This window comes from Alosa pseudoharengus, unplaced genomic scaffold (genome assembly GCF_046254945.1).
Source record: "Alosa pseudoharengus isolate Yale_2024_CS ecotype anadromous, Long Island Sound unplaced genomic scaffold, YU_APseudo_1.1 YU_APseudo_1.1_scf_2, whole genome shotgun sequence".
Classification (NCBI taxonomy): Eukaryota; Metazoa; Chordata; class Actinopteri; order Clupeiformes; family Clupeidae; genus Alosa; species Alosa pseudoharengus.
This window is the reverse complement of record NW_027468663.1, coordinates 50,311,979-50,337,648: the sequence shown is the minus strand read 5'-3', so window position 1 is coordinate 50,337,648 and position 25,670 is coordinate 50,311,979. Positions and strand designations below refer to the sequence as shown.

Sequence of the window (25,670 nt, the reverse complement as noted above, 5' to 3'; positions counted from 1 at the left end):
AGAGAAGTAAATATTTGTCAAAGGAAGACATAGGGCACTGATCAATCATGGTCAGTCAGTGAGCAGTGTCTTGTACATAAACAACTCATCATCATCAGTAGAATGAGTAGAAAATGCATTGTTTCTGTTCATATAGTACAGAGCTTTTAATGACATTTTGAGTCTGTTAAGAGCCAAGGTGTAGCATTGTAGCTGACTGGGAGTACTGGCCATGAGCTGCTGCTACTCCAGTTCGGTAGCACCGATTTTGGTCATTTCTTTTCCTATCGAGAGTACTCGGCGACGTCTAGCGATCAAGATCCATGTAAAAATGTACCTTTACTTAGACTTCAGACTTTGCACTTTGCTTGTCAATTCATTTACTATACTAATTTACTATTTAAATTAGGGCCCCCACACTTCTATTAAAGGAGAACTATGCAGGTTTTTTAGCTTAATTTACCTTAACTCAATAGCTTCAGAGTCATTGGAATGGTTATATGACTTTCTTCAGATTGAATGGTGGGGGTCTCGCTTCCCCCTAGCACCTGTGAGCGGAAAAAACACCCTTGCAACTTTGGGCCGGCGGGCCGACGGAATGCCTGGGCTTTTAGCTCAGTGGTTAGAGCGTTCGACTCCAATGCTGGTGTGTGTCGAGGTGGCGGGTTCGAGAGCCGTGAGCGGCGGACGAATTACGACCTCTGTTACACCAGTGAGAGAAAGTGTATATTCCAATATATGGTTTAATGTTCTGCATTATGTCCAATATTCCAATATGTGGTTTAATATTCTGCATTTCTCATTAGTGGGTCACTTTGATACTAAAAGTATGATTCTAGGTAATGACTGTATGATATCTGTACTGTCCCTGTGTATATAGTGTGTGACTGTATTTAGAGATAAGCAGGAATATTATGTCTTTGCAGTGTTTCACTGTTCTACATGGCTGCATCAGTAGCTGCTCCGGATTGCCAGGTTGCCACTAATCAGAGTCTGATTCAGTGTAGTCCACGTGCTATGGGATGACCAACGCCATCTCCTGTCAGCCTGGAAGGATACTTAAACCCTAACTATTTCCTTGTCTAGTTAGAGCAGCTGATGGATCTTTAGGTGAAGTCATGCTGTCTCTCCCTTGATGCGCATCATTGTAAATAAACTCTGTTCCTGATTTTTCATACTATTGGTCTGACTGGGTCTCTATTAAATCTATGGTATCAAAATTACCATCACCAGGCACCGGCTAGAACAAGGTAGCGATGGAGTTTCTCAGACATTCGTCACGACAGAGCCAGTGAAAAGAAGCAGAAAGCGAGTAAACCGTTGTCGGAGGAACAGGGAAAGAGGAAAACGGCAAACTGACTGATTGAGGAGTGTCGTAAATCATATACTCTGAAGCTGCAGGGGGAGCTCTGCAGAGAAACCTGCGAGCAAAAAGCGAGAAAACAGCGAAGAAATTGCCAAAACTGCACAGTTTCTCTTTAAAAGAACATTTTCCATGCAGTTTGATGGATTTCAGTAGACAGCGGAAAAATTTCCCCCCTTGATAAGACCCCCCCCCCCCCCACGATTCAGGAACTCATTTCTGCTTATATCCCAAGTGCCTCGGTGGCAAGGCTACATACAGTAAGGGCCAGACATGGGCCCCACATACATATATTGGCTGAGATGACTGAAGCACTAAAAAAACATTTCAAGACAGTCTCATTTAAAGCTCTGAGACTGATGTTATCTGCTTATTACTGCTCATCTTTAAAGCTACATTGTGTCATTTTTTGGGTCGATTCTTAGCAAAAACACAGTTTTTCTTTCAAAAATATGTGTTCATTCATGGGTAATTACTGTACTTCCAACAATAAATTAAAGTATTCTTGTAAGTGTAGAATCTGCCACTCAGACTACATATGAGCGAGTCGGCTGTATGGCGGCAGCCATGTTTCGTCCTCCATCTTTAGAATACATTAGCCAAGGAGGGACATACCTGAAATTTTAGCTCTGCCTTTCGCATTTGTCGGTCAGTTATCGAAAGACAGAGTTGTGCTCGCTACTGCCGCGAAACCCCTAACGTTGAATCACTTGATGAGATAGAAGAAAAACTTGATGATGGAGATAGCATTCTCTTGAACTACATATCTTGTACAGTACTGTCGAATAACGTTAACACTGATAAGTTGCTCACTGAATATTTAGGCCAAAATAACAAATCTATAACAACTATTCCTCTTGCATGAAGTATAAGTATAGTATAAGTATATATACTCTTTTGATCCCGTGAGGGAAATTTGGTCTCTGCATTTATCCCAATCCGTGAATTAGTGAAACACACTCAACACACAGTGAGGTGAAGCACACACTAATCCCGGCGCAGTGAGCTGCCTGCAACAACAGCGGCGCTCTGGGAGCAGTGAGGGGTTAGGTGCTTGCTCAAGGGCACTTGAGCCGTGCCTACTGGTCGGGGTTCAAACCGGCAACCCTCCGGTTACAAGTCCGAAGTGCTAACCAGTAGGCCACGGCTGCCCCAAAGTGAAGTAGGCTATATGAGATATAGTTTCATGGACTAAATTACTAAATGGAATTTATTTTTTCTAAACTAACTAAGAAGGAATACTTGATAGAGTAGTGTATGACATCTTGTAACGTCAACTGGGACATCTAGGACACATCGTCCTTGCTGTGGGTGGGAGCTGGAGTCTGTTGCAATATACCACCTCACCACTAGATGGGAGAATTTTCCCCAAGAATTAACCCATGACATTACACAATGTAGCTTTAATGATTCTGGATATTAAAAAGTTATATTGTAGGCCAATTTACCATGGTGCCTTAACATATTTGTTCATTCTAGATAAGCACACATTTACAAAATTACTGTTAACAGACACTGACAGACACTTTGAAAAATGCATGTCTATTCAGTTTAAGAATATGTACCACTCACATATTGTCTGTACTTGGTCCAGTCCGGGACACAGCCTCCTTCAAGAGCCTCAGTAGGAGCCAGAGTCGCATTTACAGGAGGAGTTTCATGACGCTCACAGATGAATCCACTTCCTCCACTACAAGACGCGACAGACCAAAGACCTGGATAAGAAACAAGACTATTACATAAAACTGCCACTGAAATTACTTTTTCAAAAAATATATCTTGCCGATGTTGAAACAACAACAACAATAACACTAGTTCAAGTCAGGGTACTTTAACTCACACAATGCTATACCTGGCCTACCCAGTAATATAGCCAAACAGTATTCAGAGAGAGTTCTGAACTTTTTATATTTGAAGTGTGGTCTAGTCTCTGGATAATCCTCAATCTGCAGACACAAACTTGATTTCTTACCGTTACTTAAAAAGTGATATATATTTGGATCAATCAGGCTGTCAGTCACTGTATTCGTTTTAAAGCTATGCTGCCTCTCAGAAATCACTTAGGACTGCACAATTACTAGACCTCTTGAATTACTAGAGAAATCTCTTGGAAATAAATTCTGTCTGAGCTAAACTTGATGAAATGGCTTTTATCTATATACCAGTCGAGAACCAACTTCCTGTTGACTTCAAATATGCCCCAACTGTGGCCAGTTGCAAATGTCATAACCCAACTTTTTTCTGGTGCCTTTTAGCTGATTCAATGCCCTCTGCTGTTGCTAAGATATTATGCCATGGTACATGGCTTAATATTTTACCATATTCAATATTCATTATCACACAGGTTTCGTCACTGATTTCATCTGGTGGTTGCTCTTCATCCCAACGGTCATAAATCACTTCAGTACCATCTATCCACCTTTGGAGGAGCAAAAAAGTTCCATATCTCAGAGGGTGGGAAACTTGGGGGGTGCAACTACAGTATACAACATCTGTCAAGTGGGTATTCTGTTTTATACTTACTAAAAGAAACCTTCAAAGAACATCACCAACAATATTGTCAAAATACACTATTAGAAAGGTTTTATCAGTGACAATTGGGCTGTTGGTGGTTTCTGCAAAATGTTACCATGATTTTAGGTAGTCTTGTTTGATAACTTCTGACCAAAACTCCATAATGCTACATTAATGGCATAATCATGGACCCTGATTTAGCAATGATTCTAAATAATATTTGAACATCGTATTAGTTTTGTTCACTTACTGCATATTGAGATTGATATCAATTGTCATTCCAATATAAAATGAACCCCAATGCCTTAATATCTGCAATACATTAGATAGTATAGGGAAAATACCTCAGCACATCATTTTGATTCCATTCAAAGGGTTATCTGACTGAAAATAAAACGTCTAATTATGACATGATTGCTTTTCACTGAATATAAAGAATTCTAAATATTGCTTTAATGCCTTTACCAGTTTCCAGAGAAACAGCCTCTCTGGTTCAGTCTCTATTACAACAAGGTCACCATGGCCTTTCTTGCAGAATGTCCGAGCTTCATAAATGTCATGTCCATATGTTTCCTCATAAACGTAGTACTGGTGACCACTGAATTCGATCCATCCATCCTTAGTGACATTGTGTTCTGAATAACAGATGTTTTATATAATTCACAAAGTAAAATTAATAATAATGATGATGATTTGGGGGCCCCCACAAATACCAACAATTTCCTGCAAGTTCTTCAGTCATTCCTTGCTTTAATGGTTCATCAGCAATACACAGACTATCAGTAGTTGCGTTTTATTTCTTACCAGGAATTGTAAAATTGGCAGGGTTCTTTGGAGTAACTCCTGCAAGGAAAACAGGGAATGTTATAAGAGAGTGCTTGCTGGAGTTCTGTTAGCAAGCTCAGCTAATACCAGACAAAGAATTGAAAATTGGTCTGGGGATCCTTCATTCACTTCCTATTTCCAAGGGGCATAACCAGCTGTGAAATCAAACTTAAACTGGTACATTAAACTCTCAAAATATTTTTGGAAGTACAGCAAACACAAATTAGCAAGCGAGAACGTCTGGAAAGCAAAGGTTGTAAATGCAGTTCACATGTGGCAGCCCTGCGGGGATGAGATGAGTGACTGCAGAGCCACTATGCCCGGTCCAAGGACGCCTCCTGGCATCATTGGAGCATCATCCAACCTTTCTCTAACAGGTCAGACATAGTGAGTCACAGGTGGCCGTGAGTAGGCTATGAGAACACCCATGTCACGGCCCTGAACAAATACACAGCACTTTGACTGCACAAAGAGCAAGGTCGATGCCTTCCTCAGCTCTGTGAGTGTGGCAGACGACGCTGAGGGGATGCAGTGTTCAGTATGACTGCCCCACACCTGCATATGCCCTCTCAGTGAGGGGCAGCATTGTGGCATGGCTTTGCCATAGGCAGAGCATCACATTGGCGCGGTCCAGCAAGTTGAGGAGCTTCTGGAGGAGGCGTAAATCAGTCTGCAATCAGAATCAAAAGCAGGAGCGCTCCGGATGGTGATCGCTGCATGTCAGGGAGCTGGGATCCTTTGACGTAGACTCACACACCATGTCGCGGAAGTACAGAATACGGGGGACTAGCTTAGCGCAGTGAGCGTAGATATCTGGTAAGCAAAGAGCCGCCTTGGACTGCTACACAGCGGTTGAGCCTGTCCACTGTGGGGATAGCCCAGTCCATGGGTGGAGGGTATAGCTGGAACTCTGCTGCCATACCTGTTAGCCACCTGTCACCTGTTCAATAGCTTTTGGAAAATGGTGATGGAATATACTGTGGGGAAATTTCCAATAATTAGACAACACTTTAGATGTTAAATGTCTATTGGGGTTGTTGTTGTCCAACTGGCTACACTTTAAAGAAATGTAGACATTAAAAGGATGGTCTCAGTTATTTATTTGATATATTTTGGGTTTTTCTTGTCCATGACCTCTGAGTTCAACCGCCCTTAGGGAGTCTGGAGTGATAACAGCTCTTTTTCTTTCATTTCATGTAATCCATCAAGAATAGCCTGTTTTAGTTCTATAAATACAGTAATGGTAAGACTTTGTCTACGACAGACTTGTTGCTCTCATGCTCGCCTAGGATGCTTGTGTGTTTGTAACCTCCGGCATCGTGAATAAAGCCGACTCTGCCGTATGGTCGGCTTGCCTTACTTTTTGCCTCTTTGTGGATTAGCAATTCATTTTTACCACAATTATTTATAGATAGCCTTAAAGTCTGCCTTGGATAATATATTGCTTTCGGTTTTTCTGCAAAGAAAACGCAGAGTGAGGTGACACTGATAATGATGAGGTGACAGCTGACCATGACTCCTCACTGGCAGGATGGAGAGCTTGACTCAAAGCACTGGTTCATAGAGTTCTTCAAGGATCACTGAAGAATGAAAGACTGGTTGCTTGTGGAGCGGCTATTTACAAGTAGTAGCCCAGGAAAAAAATCTGTATGATGGGTGGTTGGAGATTTAGTTAAGTTCGGTCCTGTTATTTGGGAGTGACTTCCCATTAGTCAACACTGAGTGAACTCCACGGAAAGAGAACACCTATGACAGAGTAAATGAGCCAGAAGAAACAGTTTGAAAATGACAGTTTGAGACTTTCCCTTACCTTTATTTATTTCACAAATGAAGTTTTCCTTTACTTCACAGCTACGATCGTTCCATTTCATTGATGACGTATCTATCATTGCACAATTTTCCATATTATGTTTATTATCTGGTTCTCCAGATTCCCAGTTTGTATAGGAAGACTACAAATGAACAAATAAAGCATTGTTATTTTTTAACAACTATTTATTCAAATAGAATGTACTGCAGTCCTCTTTCAGATAAGAGAACATAAGATAAAATAATCCTTTAATTGTCTCACGGTGGAGACATTTGCATTGTTACAGCAGCAAAAGTGACAGCAAGAATAGAATTTACAGGTAGGATATGTAACTATACATGCACATAGACAGGCATATCAACAATAACACACAACATCAGCAGGGTTGTCACTTCTGCACACCACGTGGACATGTACATATGGTGGTTGCCTTGCAAAATAAAGTGGTTGCTATGCTGGTTGCCAGGCTAATCATGTTGGTTGCTATGGTGGTTGCTAGGTTGACATTATAGTGGTGGTTGCTAGGTTGTTGCTAGGGTAATTCAGATGGTTGCTAGAGTGTTGCTAGAGTACATATGGTGGTTGCTATGCAAAATAAAGCAGTTGCTATGCTGTTTGCTAGGGTAATCATGTTGGTTGCTATGGTGGTTGCTAGGTTGACATTATAATGGTGGTCGCTAAGTTGTTGATAGGGTACATATGGTGGTTGCTATGCAAAATAAATCATGTTGGTTGCTAGGTTGACATTATAGTGGTGGTTGCTAGGTTGTTGTTAGGGTAATTACGGCTGCTAGGGTGTTACTAGGGTTGTTGTGGTGGTTGCTAAAGTAACTCAAGTGGTTGCTAGGCTGGTTGCTAAGGTAATCATATTGGTTGCTATGTTGGTTGCTAGGTTGTCATCGCGGTTGATAGGTTGTTGCTGGGGTATTTCAGGTGGTTGGTAGGCTGTTGCTAGATTAGTTGTGGTGGTCGCTATGCTGGTTGCTAGGTTAATCTCATTGGTTGCTACATTGATCCCTAGGTCATAGCCAAAGTCCCAAAGTCATAGCAACCTGGTCCACGTTACACCTACCTGGACCTACGTTACAAAGTTTGAACGAAGTTTCTAAATTAAACGGTTCAAGTGAAATAGCTTACGGAAAAAGTGATTAGCGGAATAAGAAGAAGCCTAAGAACAGTACAGTGCCAGGGCTCCAGACTAACTTTTTGCACTGGTTGCACTGGTGCGCCTAACTAAACCCACAAAAGTTAGGTGCACCCAAATGTTCAACCACATCGCATTTAACACCGCAGCAGGTTCACTTTTCTTCCTTAATTACTGTCCTATATAGGTTGTCCTATGACTTATGATTTACAATTCTACAAGAAAAGTAACTTAATGAAGTGTTGGTGCTTTAAGTGCTTCACTGAGCTGAAATTTAAACTTAAAACATCTCAAGATGAATTAAATAAAAATAACAGTGAGTAAATTAACAGTGCACGTCTTTTAAGGGCTTCAAACTGCACATCTCATGGCTCAATGTCTTACATATTATCCTTCATGATCTTTAGGCCTTGGCTAAACCAGATCACCATGCTAGCATCTTCCATAGAAATGTATTTGAGCACAATTTAAAGAGATGTTCCTTTCAAAATTCTTTTTATTGTTTTTCGATTGACACAGACAAAGTACGACTTGATTATTTAAGAATTAACCCGCCCCTCCCACCACCACCCATCCACCCACCCTCCCACCTTATCTCAGCTCATAATACACAACATCATAAGGGATAAAATAATAATAATAATAATAATAATAAAAAGCAAGGATCAAATCAAGCCAAGCACTACATATCAAATGTGGATAAATAATAACAATAATAGTAACAATAACAATAACAATAACAATAACAATAAACAAAACAAAACAAACACACAAAAAACAAGAAGAAACCAAGACCAATTGGAAAGTGCAGGCAGTTAGTGAAGATGAAAGGCCTACGAGTGCCCGCAAAGGAGTTGGCTGGAAGTCAAGGGCATAAATGATACGGCAACCACTCTATGATTCAATCACGAGTTCGGGATTGTGGAAATAATCTAGAAATGATCCCCAAACCTTATAGAATTTTTCCTCATATCCATGCAATGAATGGCATATCTTCTCCAGTGTTAGGCTGGATAATAGATCCCTTAACCACTGCGAATGAGTAGGTAAAGTCTTCCCTTTCCATTTAAGCAACACTGTGCGTCGGGCCAGAAGGGAAGCAAAAGACAATGCATTACGCTTGGCCCTGGGCATTTGCTCCTCTCCAGTAATACCAAATAGAGCTATGAGTGGGTCTGGTTCTATTGTGTAATTTACTATCTGAGAGAGTGTTTGGAAAACTTCTCTCCAAAACTTTTCAAGGCTGGGACACAGCCAAAACATATGTATCAGTGTAGCATCAGGATTACTACATTTGTCACAATTAGGGCTAAGGTCTGGGTATATCTTGGACAGTTTGGTTTTGGACATATGAGCTCTATGCACAACCTTGAATTGGAGAAGTGAGTGGCGGGCACATATAGATGATGAATGTACTTGCTTTAGAATACTAGCCCACAAATCCGCAGACAAGGGTAGGTTTAAATGCTGTTCCCAGGCCAATCTAACCCTGTCCAAGGGGGTACTTTTCAGCCCTGCTATAGACTTGTAAATGGTGGATATTGACCCCTTCTCCAGCGGCTGAAGTAAAAGTAAGTCATCAATTGGATTTTCAGCCGGCATATAAGGAAAGGAAGGTACTAGACTCCGCACATAATGTCTGACCTGGAGGTATCTGAAAAAATGGGTAGATGGTAGGTCAAAGTCTTTGGACAGCACTTCGAATGAGGCAAAACAATTACTACTAAAGAGATCTCTGAAGGATTTTATGCCTTTTCTGTGCCAATCCTGAAATGTTGTGTCGAGCATAGAAGGGGGGAAAAGGTGATTTGAGGCTATAGGGTTCAAAAGGGAAGGAAGCTGTAGGCCAAAATTTCTTCTGAATTGGGCCCATATTCTCAAAGAGTGGCGCACAACTATGTTTCCACCTGAACTAGGAGGCAGTGGTAGTGCTGCCCCCAGTAGAGCAGGGAGTGAAGTTTGTTGGGTGGAGCTGTTTTCTATGGAGACCCATGCTGGGGGGTTGGGATGAAGGTGAAAATGTCTCCAGAGTATCAGAGTTCGGACGTTAGGTGCCCAGTAGTAAAAACGGAAATTAGGGAGAGCCATACCTCCATCACACCTAGGTCTTTGGAGGTATGCCTTGTTGAGTCGGGGATGAAATGAGAGAGTCTAAAGAGTTAAAAAATTACTTGGGTATAAAAACAGGGACACATTGGAAAAGATATAAGAATTTAGGAAGTATTTTCATTTTCACAGAATTTATACGTCCAATCAGTGTCATGGATAGGGGTGACCATTTTGATAGATCCTCTTTAGCCTGGTTCAGGCATTTCACAAAGTTTTCTTTAAAGATATGCGTATACTTTCGTGTAATAGTGACTCCAAGGTAGGTTAAATGTTCCTTTTCAAGTTTAAGAGGTATGTTTGAGTAATCCAATTTAAGTGCAAGGTCGTTGACTGGAAAAAGTACGCTTTTATGTAGGTTTAGTTTGTAACCAGAAAACTCTCCAAATTGGTCCAGCAATGAGAGCGCCGCAGGCAGAGAGGTTTCTGGGTAAGAGATGTAAAGGAGGAGATCATCCGCATAAAGGGAGACCCTGTTTTCTATACCCCCCCTATGAATCCCTGAAAGTTGGCTACAGTTACGTAGGGCCAGAGCTAGTGGCTCAATAGCTAAATCAAAAAGCAAGGGACTTAAAGGACAGCCCTGGCGGGTTCCACGATGCAGGCGGAATGATACAGAGCACACAGAGTTTGTAACTATGGATGCAGAGGGGGAAGCATATAGCAATTTAATCCAGGAGATTATGTTTGGCCCAAACCCAAACTTTTCTAAAACTCGAAATAGATACCGCCACTCCACCCTGTCAAATGCCTTCTCAGCATCTAAACTAACTACACACTCTGGGACATTACTCTCTGGAGGGTAAAGAATATCAAATAAGCGACGTATATTGAAAAAAGAATGGCGATTTTTTACAAACCCTGTTTGATCTGGTTCTATGACAATGGGAAGAACATCCTCCAATCGTCTAGCCAACACCTTGGCTAGGATTTTCACGTCTGTATTTAGAAGTGAGATTGGCCTGTAAGAGGCGCAATCTTCAGGATCTTTTCCCTTTTTAGCTATGAGGGTTATGCAAGCCTGGTTGAATGTTGGCGGCAGTCCTCCAGTTCTTAGGGACTCTAACAAGACAGAAGACAAGAGCGGGGCGAGTTTTGCAGAGAACGCTTTATAAAATTCGGCTGGGAAACCATCCGGGCCTGGGGACTTCCCGCTCTGCATCGATGATATGGCCTCTGTAATTTCCTCAACTGATATAGGTTCCTCTAGTCTAGTTTTAAGGTCCTCTGGTAGAGTTGGGAAGTCTATTTGACTAAAAAAAGTCTCCATTGCTTGGGAGTTAGGGTGGGATTCAGAAGAATATAATCTAGAGTAGAATTCTTTGAACATGTTGTTTATTTTAGTAGGGTCAGAAGACACCTCAGCATTGCTGCGTATTTTTGTGATGATTTGTTTGGCTTTTATACCTTTAAGTTGATTTGCCAGAATCTTACCAGATTTTTCACCATGCTCATAAAACGTACTCTTAGTCCTACGCAACAAGTTCTCTATATGATATGTGGAGTGGAGGTCAAATTCTGTTTGGAGTTCAAGACGTTTTTTATACAATTCAGGTGTAGGGGCCTGGGCATATTCCCTATCCAGTTGTAAAATTTGAGTTGAAAGGTCTAAACGCTTTTTATTAAGGCTTCTATTCTTATTGGCTACAAAGGATATGATTTGACCCCTTAGGTAGGCTTTTAGGGTGTCCCATATAGTTAAGCAGGAAACTTCAGGTGTCATATTTGTTTCGAGAAAAAAAGTTATGTGACCTGATAGCCATGTTACAAATACCATATCTGAGAGAAGAGAGGAGTTCATCCGCCACTGTCTCCTAGCCTGACCAATGCCAGGAAGGGACAGGCTTAAAGCTAGCGGTCTGATATTACAATGCTATGAAGTTCGCAAGAGCGAACATGTGGAATAAGCTTTTTATCAACAAAGAAATAGTCTATTCTAGTGTAATTGTGATGTACCTTGGAAAAAAAAAGAGTATTCTCTCTTTCCAGGGTGTAAAAAACGGCATATATCAGAAATGCCATATTCAGAAAGAAAAGAATGTATGCGGCCAGGTGATTTGCGTGTCACTGCAGGATTGGGAGAGGACCTGTCCAGTACTGGGTCTAACCAGTTGTTGAAATCTCCCCCTAGTATCAGGCAGTGCGTGCTTAAGTCAGGGAGGAGTGAAAAGAAGCTAGTACGACTTGGGTATTGAACAGCTTTCCTATTACAATTAAGTAGCGACCATTGTTGTCTTTGATAACGCTGGAGGACTCAAAAGGTATGTTTTTCTCTATTAGAATAGCCACTCCCCCTTGATTTGGCCTGAAAACAGGAGCAAAACAGTTGACCAACCCAATTCCCTCTTATGCGGGAGCAGTCGGTGTCTATTAAGTGGGTCTCTTGCAAGAATGCAATTCCAGCTTTCAGCTGCTTTAGATGTACCAGAACCTTATTCCTCTTAACCTGGTGGTTTAGACCCTTGACATTCCAAGAAATAAAATGTACATGACTACCCATATCCAACTAGTGCAGCTGAATACAGGCAGATTGCATGAACACATGTAGCAGGCAGTCTCATTGGCACAACAGAGTGAGAATAGGCCTTTGAAAAGAAAAAAAAAATCCCAAACAAAAATATAAGTGAAAAAACTTAGGGTACCAGTTGGAGAAAAAAAAAAAGAAGAAAAAAAACCCAGCTGAGTAATGAACCCCCTCCCCTTTACCCTTCACCCATAGTGCTGCTAGATCATAAAGCAGCAATCTTTTAAACACAACCATTGTGTGAACAAACAAACTTCACATAGGGCATCTCAATACTCCCAAACCTGTTTCAGGTAGAGTCAAAACCCCATAAAGAAAAAATAAAGAAAACTTCTTAAATTTCCCTGAGCCCAGATGTCATTTAAGATTTTAAAAAGTTCAGAATAACAATTAGACTAGAATGGGCGAATACGTCATTCAACCAGCTACAACAAAACATAGCCTGTGGCTACTTATAACAACATTATAAACCTGGCAAGGAAAATGCAAATTTGAGAACAAAAGTTAAACTGGAAACACTACTGACGAAAAATATAGCAACGAACCAGGTACTTGCTAGCCAAAAACGATATGCACAAGTAATATGCATAACAATAATAAAGAAGGACAAATTAAACCCACCACTAGTGTGCTAGTGCTAAGCGTCGTTCGCAATGACAGTGAGATCTAATGCGAGCTAACATTAGTCAGTTAAGCAAGACCTTTCTTTAATAGCCTACTAGGTAGTCTATTAGCTTCAATTATCAGCTTCAACTTGTACCTTTTTGCCATTTACTTCACCAGCATTGTGCTCATTAAGAAATTGTTGTGCAATGGCAACCGACTGCAGCCATTTCTTTTCGCCACTGGGACCGGGTAGGGTGATACGCAGCCTGGCAGGGTAGAGAAGAGCTGGTCGTAGTCCGCGCTGGTACAGTTCAGACATGACGTCTTTATATTCAACTCGCTGTCTCATGACGTCGGAACTGTAGTCTTCTACAACGCGAATGTTGTGGCCTTGGTAGATTAGTTTCCCCTTTTTACGGGCTTCCCGGACCAGGAGATCTTTAATTTGGAAACGATGCAGGCGTAGTAAAACCGGACGCGGTCTTTCCCCTGGCTTAGGCTTGGTCGATGGACTACGGTGCGCTCGGTCAATTTCTGGAGGGGATGGAAGTAACTGCTTACCAAAGACCTCGGTGAGTAGGTCCGAGAAGAACTGTGTGAGGCTTCCGCTTTCAGTAGACTCCGGTAGACCCAGAATGCGAATGTTTTGCCTCCGGCTGCGCCCCTCTAGGTCAGAGACTTTAGTAGCTAACTTGGCAGCGTTATCACGTAGACTTGAGCACAGTCTCTCCAGGTCTCGCAGGCGACGATCAGCATCATCCGAAAAAGACTCCAGTGAAGAGATTCTCTGGCCGTGGTCTTCCACCAATGAGCGAATTTGATCTAGCTTAGAGTCCATCACTCCTAGGGTGGATTTAAATTCAGCAGCCAAGGATTTACTGTGCTGTTCTAGGAGCGTGGTCATAGCTTCCATAGTTAGGCTAGTCTGCTCGTCTTTCTTCTGTTTCCCTGATTTGGACGTCATTTTTTGTCGTCAGGTGCCGAAAAGTGCAATAAAGATACATTTAAGAAGATAACTGGTAGTATAACATTGGTCAGATGGGGTTATAGATAAACTTTATCGAAGGTAAACGGGAGCTCGAGATTTTCGCGTCTACTCCATGTGCGCCAACCCCGGAAGTCTAAAGAGATGTTCCAAGTAGCCTGGGGGATTTTTTATGTGCTTTTGCAATGATGATTGCAATAATCATTTGACAGCCCCACAATGCAATTTACTTTTTAATTTTAGTATTTTTAAATTTTCAATAAGAACATCACTATGGTTAATGCAGTAACGAAATGGTAGGCCTATTATTATAGGCTATTGCAATGACTTGCCATGCTCGATCTAAATAAGTCCATTCAATTCACCTACACAATGACCACAGTTATACATGCCAGGAATATTCGGGCTTTAAATGTAGCAGCGATATTCGGTTTGCGCCAAATACCGGATTAAATTGATTGATGCCATCAGAATGAGTTTACACAACTCGCGCGCAAAACGAATATTGCTGTTGAAAACCGGGTTACTCCCTGCATGTAACTGCGGTCAATGACGCACTCCTTTTCGGCGATATCTGTATCTCTGTCGTTCGGGAAGGCATTGTATGCATTGTTCACAATTTTAAGACGTCTTTTCATCTGCAATGACTCCTATAAATTTGGCGCAAGTGGCATTCCTGTACGTCAGGTTTACGTTCAAACTATTTTTCTGGTGAATTATTATTTCGGACTGAACTTGGTGAAGGGAAGTTTCACTAGGCCTATCGTAAGCAACGATAAACTTGATCATCATCTCGGGCTCGTCTGATCGGTTTGCTGCTGCCAGCCGCCGAAGGCAGTGGGGAGAGGGGACATTTATCTCGGCCTATGTGACCACACTGTAATGCTACATCCACTCTGTTTATCTGAAGGGTCTCTGACCTCTCTCTCTCTCTCTCTGCAGCACACGCATTTTCAAATTTACACACAGGCACTGGGCCACGGCCAATCAGAGGGGAGGTCCCGCCCTTCACTATCTGTGATTTGTTTAAACCACGATATTGGCCAAATATGTGTCTGTTATTGAACCAAAGGTAGAGTTTCAATGCGGACACTTTTTCCTCTCGAATAGCCGATTTTTTTTAGTCGCACTTTTGAAAAATTAGGTCGCATATGCGACCAAATTGGTCGCACTCTGGAGCCCTGAGTGCAATTTCATGTATCTGTTTCGACCTCACTCTGACCATCACTACGGTCTAAAAAAGGAATGATCACCTTCATTCTGCCTATCACCGAGACCATATGTCAACAAAGTCATGTCCATGACCTCCGGAAGCAGAACGACTCGAGCTTGTAAATAGCGGAGATTGCTCCCGGTTCAGTCTCTCACTTTGATCGCCTCATCTGAGACCTGTGATACGTGAGTACGTACTTTCACTGCTTTCTTGCTTGACTGTGTTTGTTTTCTGCATGTGCAGTAACCTTGTGTGTTTTCAGGAAACTTTGTTTAACTTTGTTAACTTGTTGACGCCTTTCCTGAGTTCGCCCCATACCGCACTGCTGCGGGCCGCCGTTTCTGTGTTATTTTTCCTTTTGGGTGTGCTTCTTGTTAGCTTTGTTGTTGTGTGCTAGGCTACTTGCAAAAGGTAAGTTTAGCTGTTTGTTTCTGCTAGGTGCAGTCTTGCACGAGGTGCGGGCTGCTGTGTGTCTTTTCTCCAGTTGTCCACTGGTGTACGTCGGCGCGTGCGTTCGCGCACTGGTGGCCGCCTTCTTTGTGTATCTGTTGTGTACCCCGTCGCTGCTGTCCGCAGCTAGCTGGGCCAGTGTGAGCCTGCTAAGCGTGTCCGCACGCTGCTTCAGGCCACCCGTGTACTGTATTACACCACTGCTGTATCTCTTTACGGGCTGCTGCTTGCAGACCCAGTGCGTTGTACAGCCGAGGTAAGTGCCTTATTGTATTGTATTGTGTTGTATTGCATTGTGTTTTTCTGTGGTAGGCTATGGCGGCACACTACTGCAGAGTCTGTAGGGCCACGATGGCCCCCAATGATGGCCACAGAGAGTGTCCCGCTTGCCTTGGGGCCGCCCACCTCCTGGAGGATGTCAACAGCCCCTGCAGCGCAGCCTGTGACCTTCCTAGGGAGGAACGGCTCCGCCGGGCTGACCAGGCATGTGGCCACGTGCGTGGACGGGACAGGCGGCGCTCACCCGACCGACCATCCCACTCTCATAGGCATGGCCATAAGCATACGCACAAGCGTAAACGGCAACATGAGTCCCCTTCCGGGCATGATCAGGTGGAGGTCCCTGGACCTGCTAAGCGCCCGGCTCCAGCTGCCGTGACCGAGGGTGATGGCACGGAGTCGCTTCAGATCCTCTCAGCTCTCCAGGCTCTGGCTAGGACGATGGACAGGCTGGAGGGTCTCCAGGGCACGTCATCCTCTTCTCTGCCCCCTGGCCAGGGAGGTCTCTCCCCATCCAGGCCTGAGAGCCATGGTGCGGATGTTGATCTGGGCGATGTGGATGTGCTGTCATTCCATGCCCCTCGTTCTACGATCGAGGACGTAAGCGGGGACGGCCTCCTGGATGAGCTGCATTCAGACATGGTGGAGCCAACCGATGAATCCAAGGTGCCAGGGGAGGTCCCTGTCGGCTCCCTGATGTCACGGGTGTTGAGTGCCTCCAAGATCCTGGGTCTTCAGGCCCCTATGCCAGACATGGCTTCCCTTGGGGGCGTCTGGGAAGGCGTCTCGCATAGCAGCCCACCACCCTGTATACCCGTAGCAGAGGATTACACGAAGGTGCTGAGGACGGCATGGGGTAACTCGCTACAGCGCCCCCAATTCAATCCAGGTTGCCGTCAGCTGGCGAAGGCTGCCTATCCGGCCGACTCAGGGCTGGGGGATATGCCACCGGTCGAGCAGTCCGTCGCCGCCTGGACTTCCCTGGGGCCTGCCAATGCATCTCCTAATCCACGCTGCCCGCGTAAGGAGTGTGCCAAGACGGACCGTCTCATCACTCACTGCTTTGACGCATCAGCACGGGCAGCCCGTATGGGCAACGCCCTGGCTATCACTCTGGCGGCTCTGCGAAAAACTATGAGCCCGGAGGACCATGATGCAAGGGCCCTGGTGGATGCCGCACTGTCAGCCCACTCCCAGCTGACGCGTGATGTGGGGAGTGCTATGGCCTCTGCGGTGCTGTGCCATAGACAGGTGTGGCTTGCCCAAACCTCTCTCCCTGATGCCATCAGGACAGACCTGTTTGGTCTCCCCGTGGTGCCTGGGCATGTGTTCCATCCAGACTCCCAAGGGGTGCTGGACAGAGTGGAACAGGCTGGCGCTTCTAGAGAAACTGGTCAGCGTGTGTGCCACAGGCGGGCTCCGGTTCCCCACAGGGCAGCATCAGGTAAGTATGGGCGGTGGCAGCCCGCCCGAACACCACAGGTAAGTATCAACTATGCTGCCCCGCGGGACCGGCGCTTTCGTGCACCAGACCAGAGCTCAGCCCCAACTCCCTGGCCCAGAGGACAGCGAAGACCTCGACGGGGCGCAGGCAGAGGTGCAGGCCGCGGTGGCGGTCCTGCCTAGGGATCCGGGGCTGCCCGTCGATTGCCCTTCCCAGCTGTCCAGGACCTCCTGGGAAGGGATTGTGCCAGACTCTTGGGTTGTGGCTACGGTGACTCACGGTTACCGCCTACAGTTTCGACGGCGGCCCCCTACGTTTTCAGGGGTCAAGATGACGTCTGTGAAAGACCCCCTTTTAAATTCCGTGCTTGTCAAGGAGGTCCAGGAGTTGCTTCTGAAAGGGGCCATCTCAGAAGTACCGCCGCACGCACAGCACACTGGGTTTTATTCCAAATATTTTATTGTGCCCAAAAAAGACGGAGGTTACCGGCCGGTCCTCGACCTCAGGCCCTTGAACCAGTACCTCAAAGTGCTGCCATTCAAAATGGTCCACGTTGGGATAGTGATTCGTTCCATCCAGGAAGGGGAGTGGTTTACGTCTCTGGATCTAAAAGACGCGTACTTCCACGTCCCTATCTGCCCAGCACACAGGTCCTTCCTCCGCTTCGCCTTCCAAGGCAGGGTGTTCCAGTTTCAGGTCCTCCCATTTGGCCTTTCACTGGCCCCCAGAATTTTTACTCGCGTGGTGGCAGCCGCGTTAGCCCCCCTCCAGGTCCGGGGCCTAAAGATCCTACCATACCTGGACGACTGGCTAATTTGTGCCCCATCTCAGGTGCAGGTGGTGCACGACACCAACACAGTTCTGACCCATATCCAGGCCCTGGGTTTCACGGTCAACTGGAAAAAGAGCAACTTGCAGCCCCGCTCGGTCAGCATGACGGCGTCTTTCACTCCACGGAGGGCAGACAGCTTGACCGAGGCTCTGACAGGCATTCGGCTGGGCAGACTGGTCACCGCCCACAAAGTCCAGAGGCTGTTGGGCTTACTGGCTGCGGCAGCTGCGGTACTGCCATTGGGCCTGCTGAAGGCACGCCCCCTGCAGTGTTGGTTCAATGCCTTTCAGCTCCACCCGAGGGACGACAGGCATGTGAAGTTGCGGGTGTCTCCTGCTTGCATCCGAGCCCTGCGTCCTTGGAGGGACAGGAGGTTCTTACTCCAGGGGGTTCCACTGGGGGGCCTTCCTCACAAGAGGCAAGTCGTCTCGACATACGCTTCTCTGACAGGCTGGGGAGCTGTCTGGGAAGGGCTGTCAGCGAGGGGCGTGTGGCCGCCCTCCTGGACATCAGAGCACATCAACGTCCTCGAGCTGAAGGCCATCCATCTCGCCCTGCAGAGGTTCCTGCCAGGGTTGCGAAGCCAACATGTTCTGGTGAGGTCGGACAGCACCTCGGCGGTGTTCCATGTCAATCACCAAGGCGGCACGAGGTCCCGGCGGTGCCTCCAGGTGGCGGAGGAGTTGCTGTCATGGGCATGGCCGCGTCTGGCTTCAGTGAGGGCAGTACACATTCCGAGCGTGGAGAACAGGGCGGCCGACATTCTCTCCAGGACCGGGCCACTCCCGGGGGAATGGAGATTGAACCCAGAGGTGGTCAGCCAGGTCTGGGCTCAGTATGGGACTGCACAAGTGGACCTGTTTGCATCAGCGGAAACGACTCACTGCCCAGAGTGGTACTCTCTCATGGGACAGGGAGGCAGTTTGGGCCTGGATGCTCTGTCACAAGACTGGCCAACAGGCTTGTTGTACGCTTTTCCTCCATCCCCTCTTGTACCTCAGGTCCTGCGGAGGATCAGGGAGGGCCGACACACAGTTCTGCTGGTTGCTCCACGGTGGCCGGCGAGGCCTTGGTTCCCAGACCTTCTCAGGCTCCTGCAGGGTCAGCCATGGCAGTTACCCTGCCGGGCGGATCTTCTGTCCCAAGCTGACGGGCAGATCTGGCATCCGAACCCAGGTGCCCTGCGCCTGTGGGTTTGGCCCCTGCAGAGTCCGTCATTGAACAGCTAGCTGAGTCTGTGCAGGAGACTCTGAACAATGCCAGGGCTCCTTCTACTAGAGCTTGCTATGCACTCAGGTGGAGGATCTTTTCGGATTGGTGTGCCAGCTTGAGTCTTGAGCCAGCGGTTTGCCCTGTGCCTCAAGTTTTGCGCTTCTTGCAGTCCTATTTGGATCAAGGCAAGGCGGTCAGTACTGTGAAGGTTTATGCCTCGGCCATTTCAGCCTTTCACCAGGGTGCGGATAACAGGCCCTTGGGTAGGCATCCACTGATTGGTCAGTTTTTAAAAGGGGCCCGCCGGTTGCGTCCAGTTCGCACTTTGCGGGCACCAAACTGGGATTTGCCCACTGTTTTAATGTCTCTTACTGAAGGCCCGTATGAGCCCATTTTAGACGCAGATCTGCGATCGTTGTCTCTGAAAACTTGCTTTCTCCTGGCTCTCTGTTCGGCCAGGCGCGTCGGGGAGCTGTGCGCCCTCTCCATCAGCGAAGACTGCCTGAGGTGGCAGGCAGGGGGCACTGGCGTGTCACTTTGGCCTAATCCAGCCTTCCTGCCTAAGGTTCTAAATCAGCAGTCTATCAACCAGGTTCTGGAGCTGACCCAATTCCAGCCGTCTGCTGCCTCACAGGCAGAGCGCGACAAGTTGCTCAGTCTGTGCCCAGTCAGGGCTTTGGGAGCTTATCTGGCCCGTACACAGTCGTTGAGGAGGGAACACTCTCAACTTTTTGTCTGTTATGGAGCGGCGAAGCAGGGGCTACCGCTTTCCAAACAGCGGCTTTCACATTGGCTGGTTGAGGTTATTTCCCATGCCTACCGGGCTCTGGGAATGCCAGTCCCTTCGGGTACAAGGGCTCACTCCACCAGGAGTATGGCTACATCTTGGGCTGCCCTTAGGGGAGTACCAGCAAGCGATATCTGTGCAGCGGCTTCATGGGCGACGCCTTGCACTTTTACCAGGTTTTATAGGGTGGACGTCACTCGCCCAGCTCCGGTTGGCGACGCTGCCCTCATGTCCGTGACCGAGCGAGGTTTTTAATGGTTAGCTTAGAGCTCCTCGCTACTTTTTTGGTATGTGTCATCCCTTTTTAGACCGTAGTGACGGTCAGAGTGAGGTCGAAACAGATCGTAAGTTACGCATGTAACTATGGATCTGTGAGACCGAGGGATGACCGTCACTATCCTTGTCGCTCGGACCATCCTGAGGCGCTCAAGGTAGGAGACTGAACCGGGAGCAATCTCCGCTATTTACAAGCTCGAATCGTTCTGCTTCCGGAGGTCATGGACATGACTTTGTTGACATATGGTCTCGGTGATAGGCAGAACGAAGGTGATCATTGCTTTTTTAGACCGTAGTGACGGTCATCCCTCGGTCTCACAGATCCATAGTTACATGCGTAACTTACGATTTCTAGAGTGGCGTAACCATATGTGACCCTGCAAGGCGAAACCAGTCGCTTTACAAAATTGAGTTACTGTGCTCACATGAACGGCCATACTCTAAGCTTTCAAATGATATGTATATCGAGGGTATTGCAAAAAAGTATCGCTAGATAATCGCATCCCAAGTTGGCATGGTTTCCCGTCACGATACGCCAGAAGAGGAGAAAGTATAAGTATAGTATACTTTTTGATCCCGTGAGGGAAATTTGGTCTCTGCATTTAACCCAATCGGTGAATTAGTGAAACACAAACAGCACACAGTGAGGTGAAGCACACACTAATCCCGGCGCAGTGAGCTGCCTGCTTAAACGGCGGCGCTCGGGGAGCAGTGAGGGGTTAGGTGCCTTGCTCAAGGGCACTTCAGCCGCGGCCCACTGGTCAGGGCTCGAACCCGGCAACCCTCTGGTCCAGAGTGCTAACCAGTGGGCCACGGCTGCTCAAAGTCAAATCAGATCAAAAAAGAAAATCACCTTTTTAAGAAAATTTTCACGTGAGATGGTGAGAGTGCGAGGGCACAGTTATTATTAGCCTTACGAGCGTGACTTTGAAGCGGATGACTGACTATGTGCAGTTAAACATGGACGAATTAAGACAAACACTTAGGGCTATATCTTGCACTTTAGCGCAATTGACTTCGCGCAAATCGCTTTGTGGGCGGATCTTGGGCGCTGTTTCTATTTTACCGGCGGGATCATGACTGTTGCGCCTGACGCAAATCTAAAATGGGGTGGTCTGAAGTAGCTACATTAATCATGGGTGTGGTTTGGGCGTAACGTGCAAAAAACCAATTAGAGCGTCATCTCACATTCCCCTTAACAACAGGCACGCTTGTTCCATAGCGGATTGCAATTATGATGGCGGAATTGCCAGGCGCAGCCAGGAATGGTTCACAGCGCTATAGTCAGTTGGGAACAGTTTGCTATTGATTTTTCCTCTTGACAAAATGTAATACAGAAATGTCACTTTCCGATGTTTTGGGATCACTCTCACTGAATCACGAGGTTATGAATGCATGGTGATATTTTTGCAATGTAATCTACCTCACTATAGAGTATAGACAATGCAAATCTGTCAGATAAGCTCTCCTCTACCATGCTGCTGCTGGGGCATTTGGGTTAAATGGCATTGGCATGCAGTTCAACTTCACGTCTCATTAAGTCCTCTAATATTTCCTAATTTATGTCATCAACACATCCGTGATTCGTGGAAATGTGTACGCTAGATTTATACCTATATTTTTACATCGGACACCACACTGATTTCCCTCGTGTAGCAATATTTGTCCTTGTAATTATGTATGGTTTGGAGAAATGGGAACTGCGTCGTATAGATGAGAGGAGCAAAGTGCATTGCGCAACACAGGCGCCCAAGCAAGCGCTCCTGCAGGTGTAAGCTACGGCTGTACCTACCATCAGGCAACAGAAACAGTTTCTAAGTTGACCTTTCCAACTCTGCACAGTATCCCATTAACTGCATGACAATAGGCTATTAACAATATTTTATGTAAAGTAGAGTTTGTTAACACTTTATCATCAACTTAATGCACGCACAACTTTTGTTTGAGCAGGAGAGAGAATAACAATTAATGGACGCAGCAACTACAGAAATTGTAGCCAAGGCTACTTGCTGCTTTCTTTTACTGTCTATGGTTGCTGGTTAACAGCACATAATAAGCTTATTTAAGCAAATTCACAAACTCAAGACTTCAAGGCCATCATGGATATAAAACGTTTTTATAACGAAAGGATGGTATAAGTATAAGTATACTCTTTTGATCCCGTGAGGGAAATTTGGTCTCTGCATTTATCCCAATCTGTGAATTAGTGAAACACACTCAGCACACAGTGAACACATAGTGAGGTGAAGCACACACTAATCCCGGCAGAGTGAGCTGCCTGCAACAACAGCGGCGCTCGGGGAGCAGTGAGGGGTTAGGTGCCTTGCTCAAGGGCACTTCAGCCATGCCTACTGGTCGGGGTTCGAACCGGCAACCCTCCGGTTACAAGTCCGAAGCGCTAACCAGTAGGCCACGGCTGCCCCACTTTGTTTTGCTTTGTTCCCTCTCATTTGGAGGGAACAAAGCAAAGATTGGAGTTATTTCAGATGGGCTACAACAAGGTAGGCAAAGTTGTAGTGCTTGTCAAAACCTTAGCGCAGCTGGAATAATGCTTATAGGCAGATGTTAAAGCGCACACAATGTTTAAAGCCATACACAACGGTAAATTGAAACAAAACTAAAGGTAACTTTAGCCTTTATAGGGCTGTATAAAGTTGTCCAAATTAATAGGTCGTAATTAGGCGTTGTTGTCGTAAAGATATTGCATGTAGATGTACTATATAGGCTACTAAATTTTTAGTTGACCAATGCACAAACAAAACCGGGAAATGGACAAATATTATCAAGGCTTTGAATGTTTCCATCTGTGCACAGGGTGTCTGTAGATCGGTGTGCATAGCATTCATTTCTGCAGGCCTGTGGCCATGCATGCGCCCTTAAAATAGCATCTGAATTTGCGCCACTGACTTTAGGTGCTGTATTTTGGGCACCAGTGCATGGCGTAAAACTCGTTTTTCACCCGCGGAAAGTTTAATTTGGTATTTTGCACGTTTATTTTTTAAACATTGCGCCCAGGGGTGTGGCAATTAACAACCTAGGGAGGGGCCTGGCGCGTTGTCTAAAAATCGCTATCGTACACCACCTAAACCTGGTCAGAAGTCAATGGCGAGTTGTTCGTATGCTATTTTAAGAGCGCATGTCAACAGTCATATTGGCAGGTGCACGCACCATCCTTCTATCATTCATGAACGCACACCAGCGCACGTCCATGCAAAGCATTACAAATTGCACGATTACAATGGGAAACATAATTAGAATAAAGATATTACGAAATACTGTACATCTCATGATGAGTAGTTATTCACCGTCATGTGCAAATTGGTAATGACGGTTAAAAGTGATTAGGGGAGAGGCGAGAGACACGTTTGGAGCACAGCTGAAGACGCAGATAGTCACGAGATATAAGCAACTCCTCTGAAGAATAAACGTTGTTTTATTCAGTCATTTGAGCAATATTAGGGTAAGTGTTGCTTTTTTCAGCCTATGTTTTTTCAGCCTAAATTTCACTGCATTTCCAGTAACTATATGCATGTGACAAACTTCCTTGTAAACTAGTAACTGCATATAACTGTCTTGTCGTTGACTGACTCCTTGGTGAAGTTAGTTTCACTTTGCCAATGAGTTCAAATAATAGACGAGTGCAAATGCGTGAAGGCTATGCTAGGTTTTAGAAAAGCATGGTTTAAGAATGACTATTCCATACGGTCTCGCAAGCAGCTTCCTTTCAAATGCGCCGTTGAATGCCAAAATACCGATGCATTTATTTGACATATCGCGCGTTGCGCCATTAAAGGGAATGACAGATGTCATTCTCATTGGTTTAAAATGATGTTATGCCCCAAACACACCCATATGACTGATTAAAAAACCTAGGAACACCTTGTTGTGTAAAAGTGTATCCACTTTTGATAACGAAACCCCTCCCAATGTGAACTGGACATCCTACTAAATTTGAATAGACTTTTGACGAGTGACGATGCACTTTAGAATGTCATGATAGGGCCCTAAACCATGAGGTTCCTGGTCTGTGGCGGAATTGTTTTCTGAAACTGCAAAATATCAACAGGGACCGTTTGCGCTGGAACACGCCCTCTCTTTTCACTGAAACGCCCCCGTGGGAGCACATGTACCTGTGGAGGGAAAATTCCAATATGTGCTGACTGCAAAATAGGAAAAACAAATGCGCGAGTATACAAAGTCAATTGCGCTGGTGTGCACGATAGAGCCCTTAGTGTTCATAGTGTTCTGCCCCCTAGTTAAAGCATCACCAAAGAATTTTCCCTCTGTCGCACGCATGCTATTTGTTTATCCAGCACCGGCTTTGCAAAAAACGATGTCCATAGACAAGGTAGAATATGTTGCACAATTTACGATATATTGCGATATCAGATGCAAGTCAAATTTGTAGTTTCTTATGTCTCATTCCATCGAACTACAGATCCGCTACCCGATCTGGCAAATTAACATAGTGCGGTTATAGCCGATAGAGGGCTGTGAAGCGAATGCAGAAGTGCCGTTCACCCTGTTATAAGTTGATGAACCACTGAAACGATTTTGGAAACATTATTTTAAGGTACAAAAAACTCTTTGGTGTTGCTTTAATACCTGGGACTAGCCTGACGAGCCAGACCCACATTAAAATAAGCTAAGACGTTCTCCTGCTCGTGCTATAAAGCTTAAGCCAGAGACTTTCTAATGTGGAGACACAGCACTCAAAAAATACTCCATAGAAATGCATGGGGCTAGTTTGTCACGCCAATATGGCCGTTGTCTACACATATCCCACCCCTTCCTCGGCAAAACGTCGACATGTGAATACGTTGAGCCAATCATGTGGTGTGATGTGAATACATTGAGCCAATCATATGGTGTGTTGTGAAGACATCGTGCCAATCATGTGTTGTGATCTCGCCGCTGGAGCAAGATTGGTGTCGTGAATCCTTGCGCACGCGCAGTTCGACCCAAAGACTGTGCCCGATGAGTGCCCATAAAACGTTGGTATATGGCCGCCGAGTGGAGGGACTTGCCTAAAAGGACTTTGCTTAAGGTAAGACGTTCCCCTGCTGCTATAAAGCTAAGACGTTCTACTGGTGCTAAAAGGCTAGCTAATGGGCGGATCACACTGCACTCGGCATGCTCAGTCCGAGGGGCGGGATAATCAGTTGTCTTTCAAATTCCCTCTGCACGCAATAGGACAGCGGCAGCGCTATGAGTCCCATGCGTTTCCCACCAGCTGAGCTAGTTGGCTAGTTTAAACGTTTGCCAACTTAATAAAAGCTTAACTCGTGTCACACTGTTCGCCAACAGCAACATCCATCTGA

General features: G+C 45.6%; 1 protein-coding gene across 2 annotated transcripts in view; it reads right to left on the bottom strand.

Moving 5' to 3' along the window:
- The window catches only part of LOC143134771 (macrophage mannose receptor 1-like), a 50,319-nt gene that overhangs the window by 11,953 nt on the left and 12,696 nt on the right, over positions 1-25,670 (bottom strand). For both annotated transcript variants that reach the window (XM_076295404.1, XM_076295405.1), the window contains exons 15-20: positions 6,492-6,633; positions 4,661-4,699; positions 4,322-4,491; positions 4,107-4,168; positions 3,661-3,761; positions 2,915-3,057 (exon numbers count right to left, since the gene is read on the bottom strand). In XM_076295404.1, coding sequence (XP_076151519.1) covers positions 2,915-3,057; positions 3,661-3,761; positions 4,107-4,168; positions 4,322-4,491; positions 4,661-4,699; positions 6,492-6,633 — 657 coding nt within the window. The remainder of the gene's footprint in view (positions 1-2,914; positions 3,058-3,660; positions 3,762-4,106; positions 4,169-4,321; positions 4,492-4,660; positions 4,700-6,491; positions 6,634-25,670) is intronic.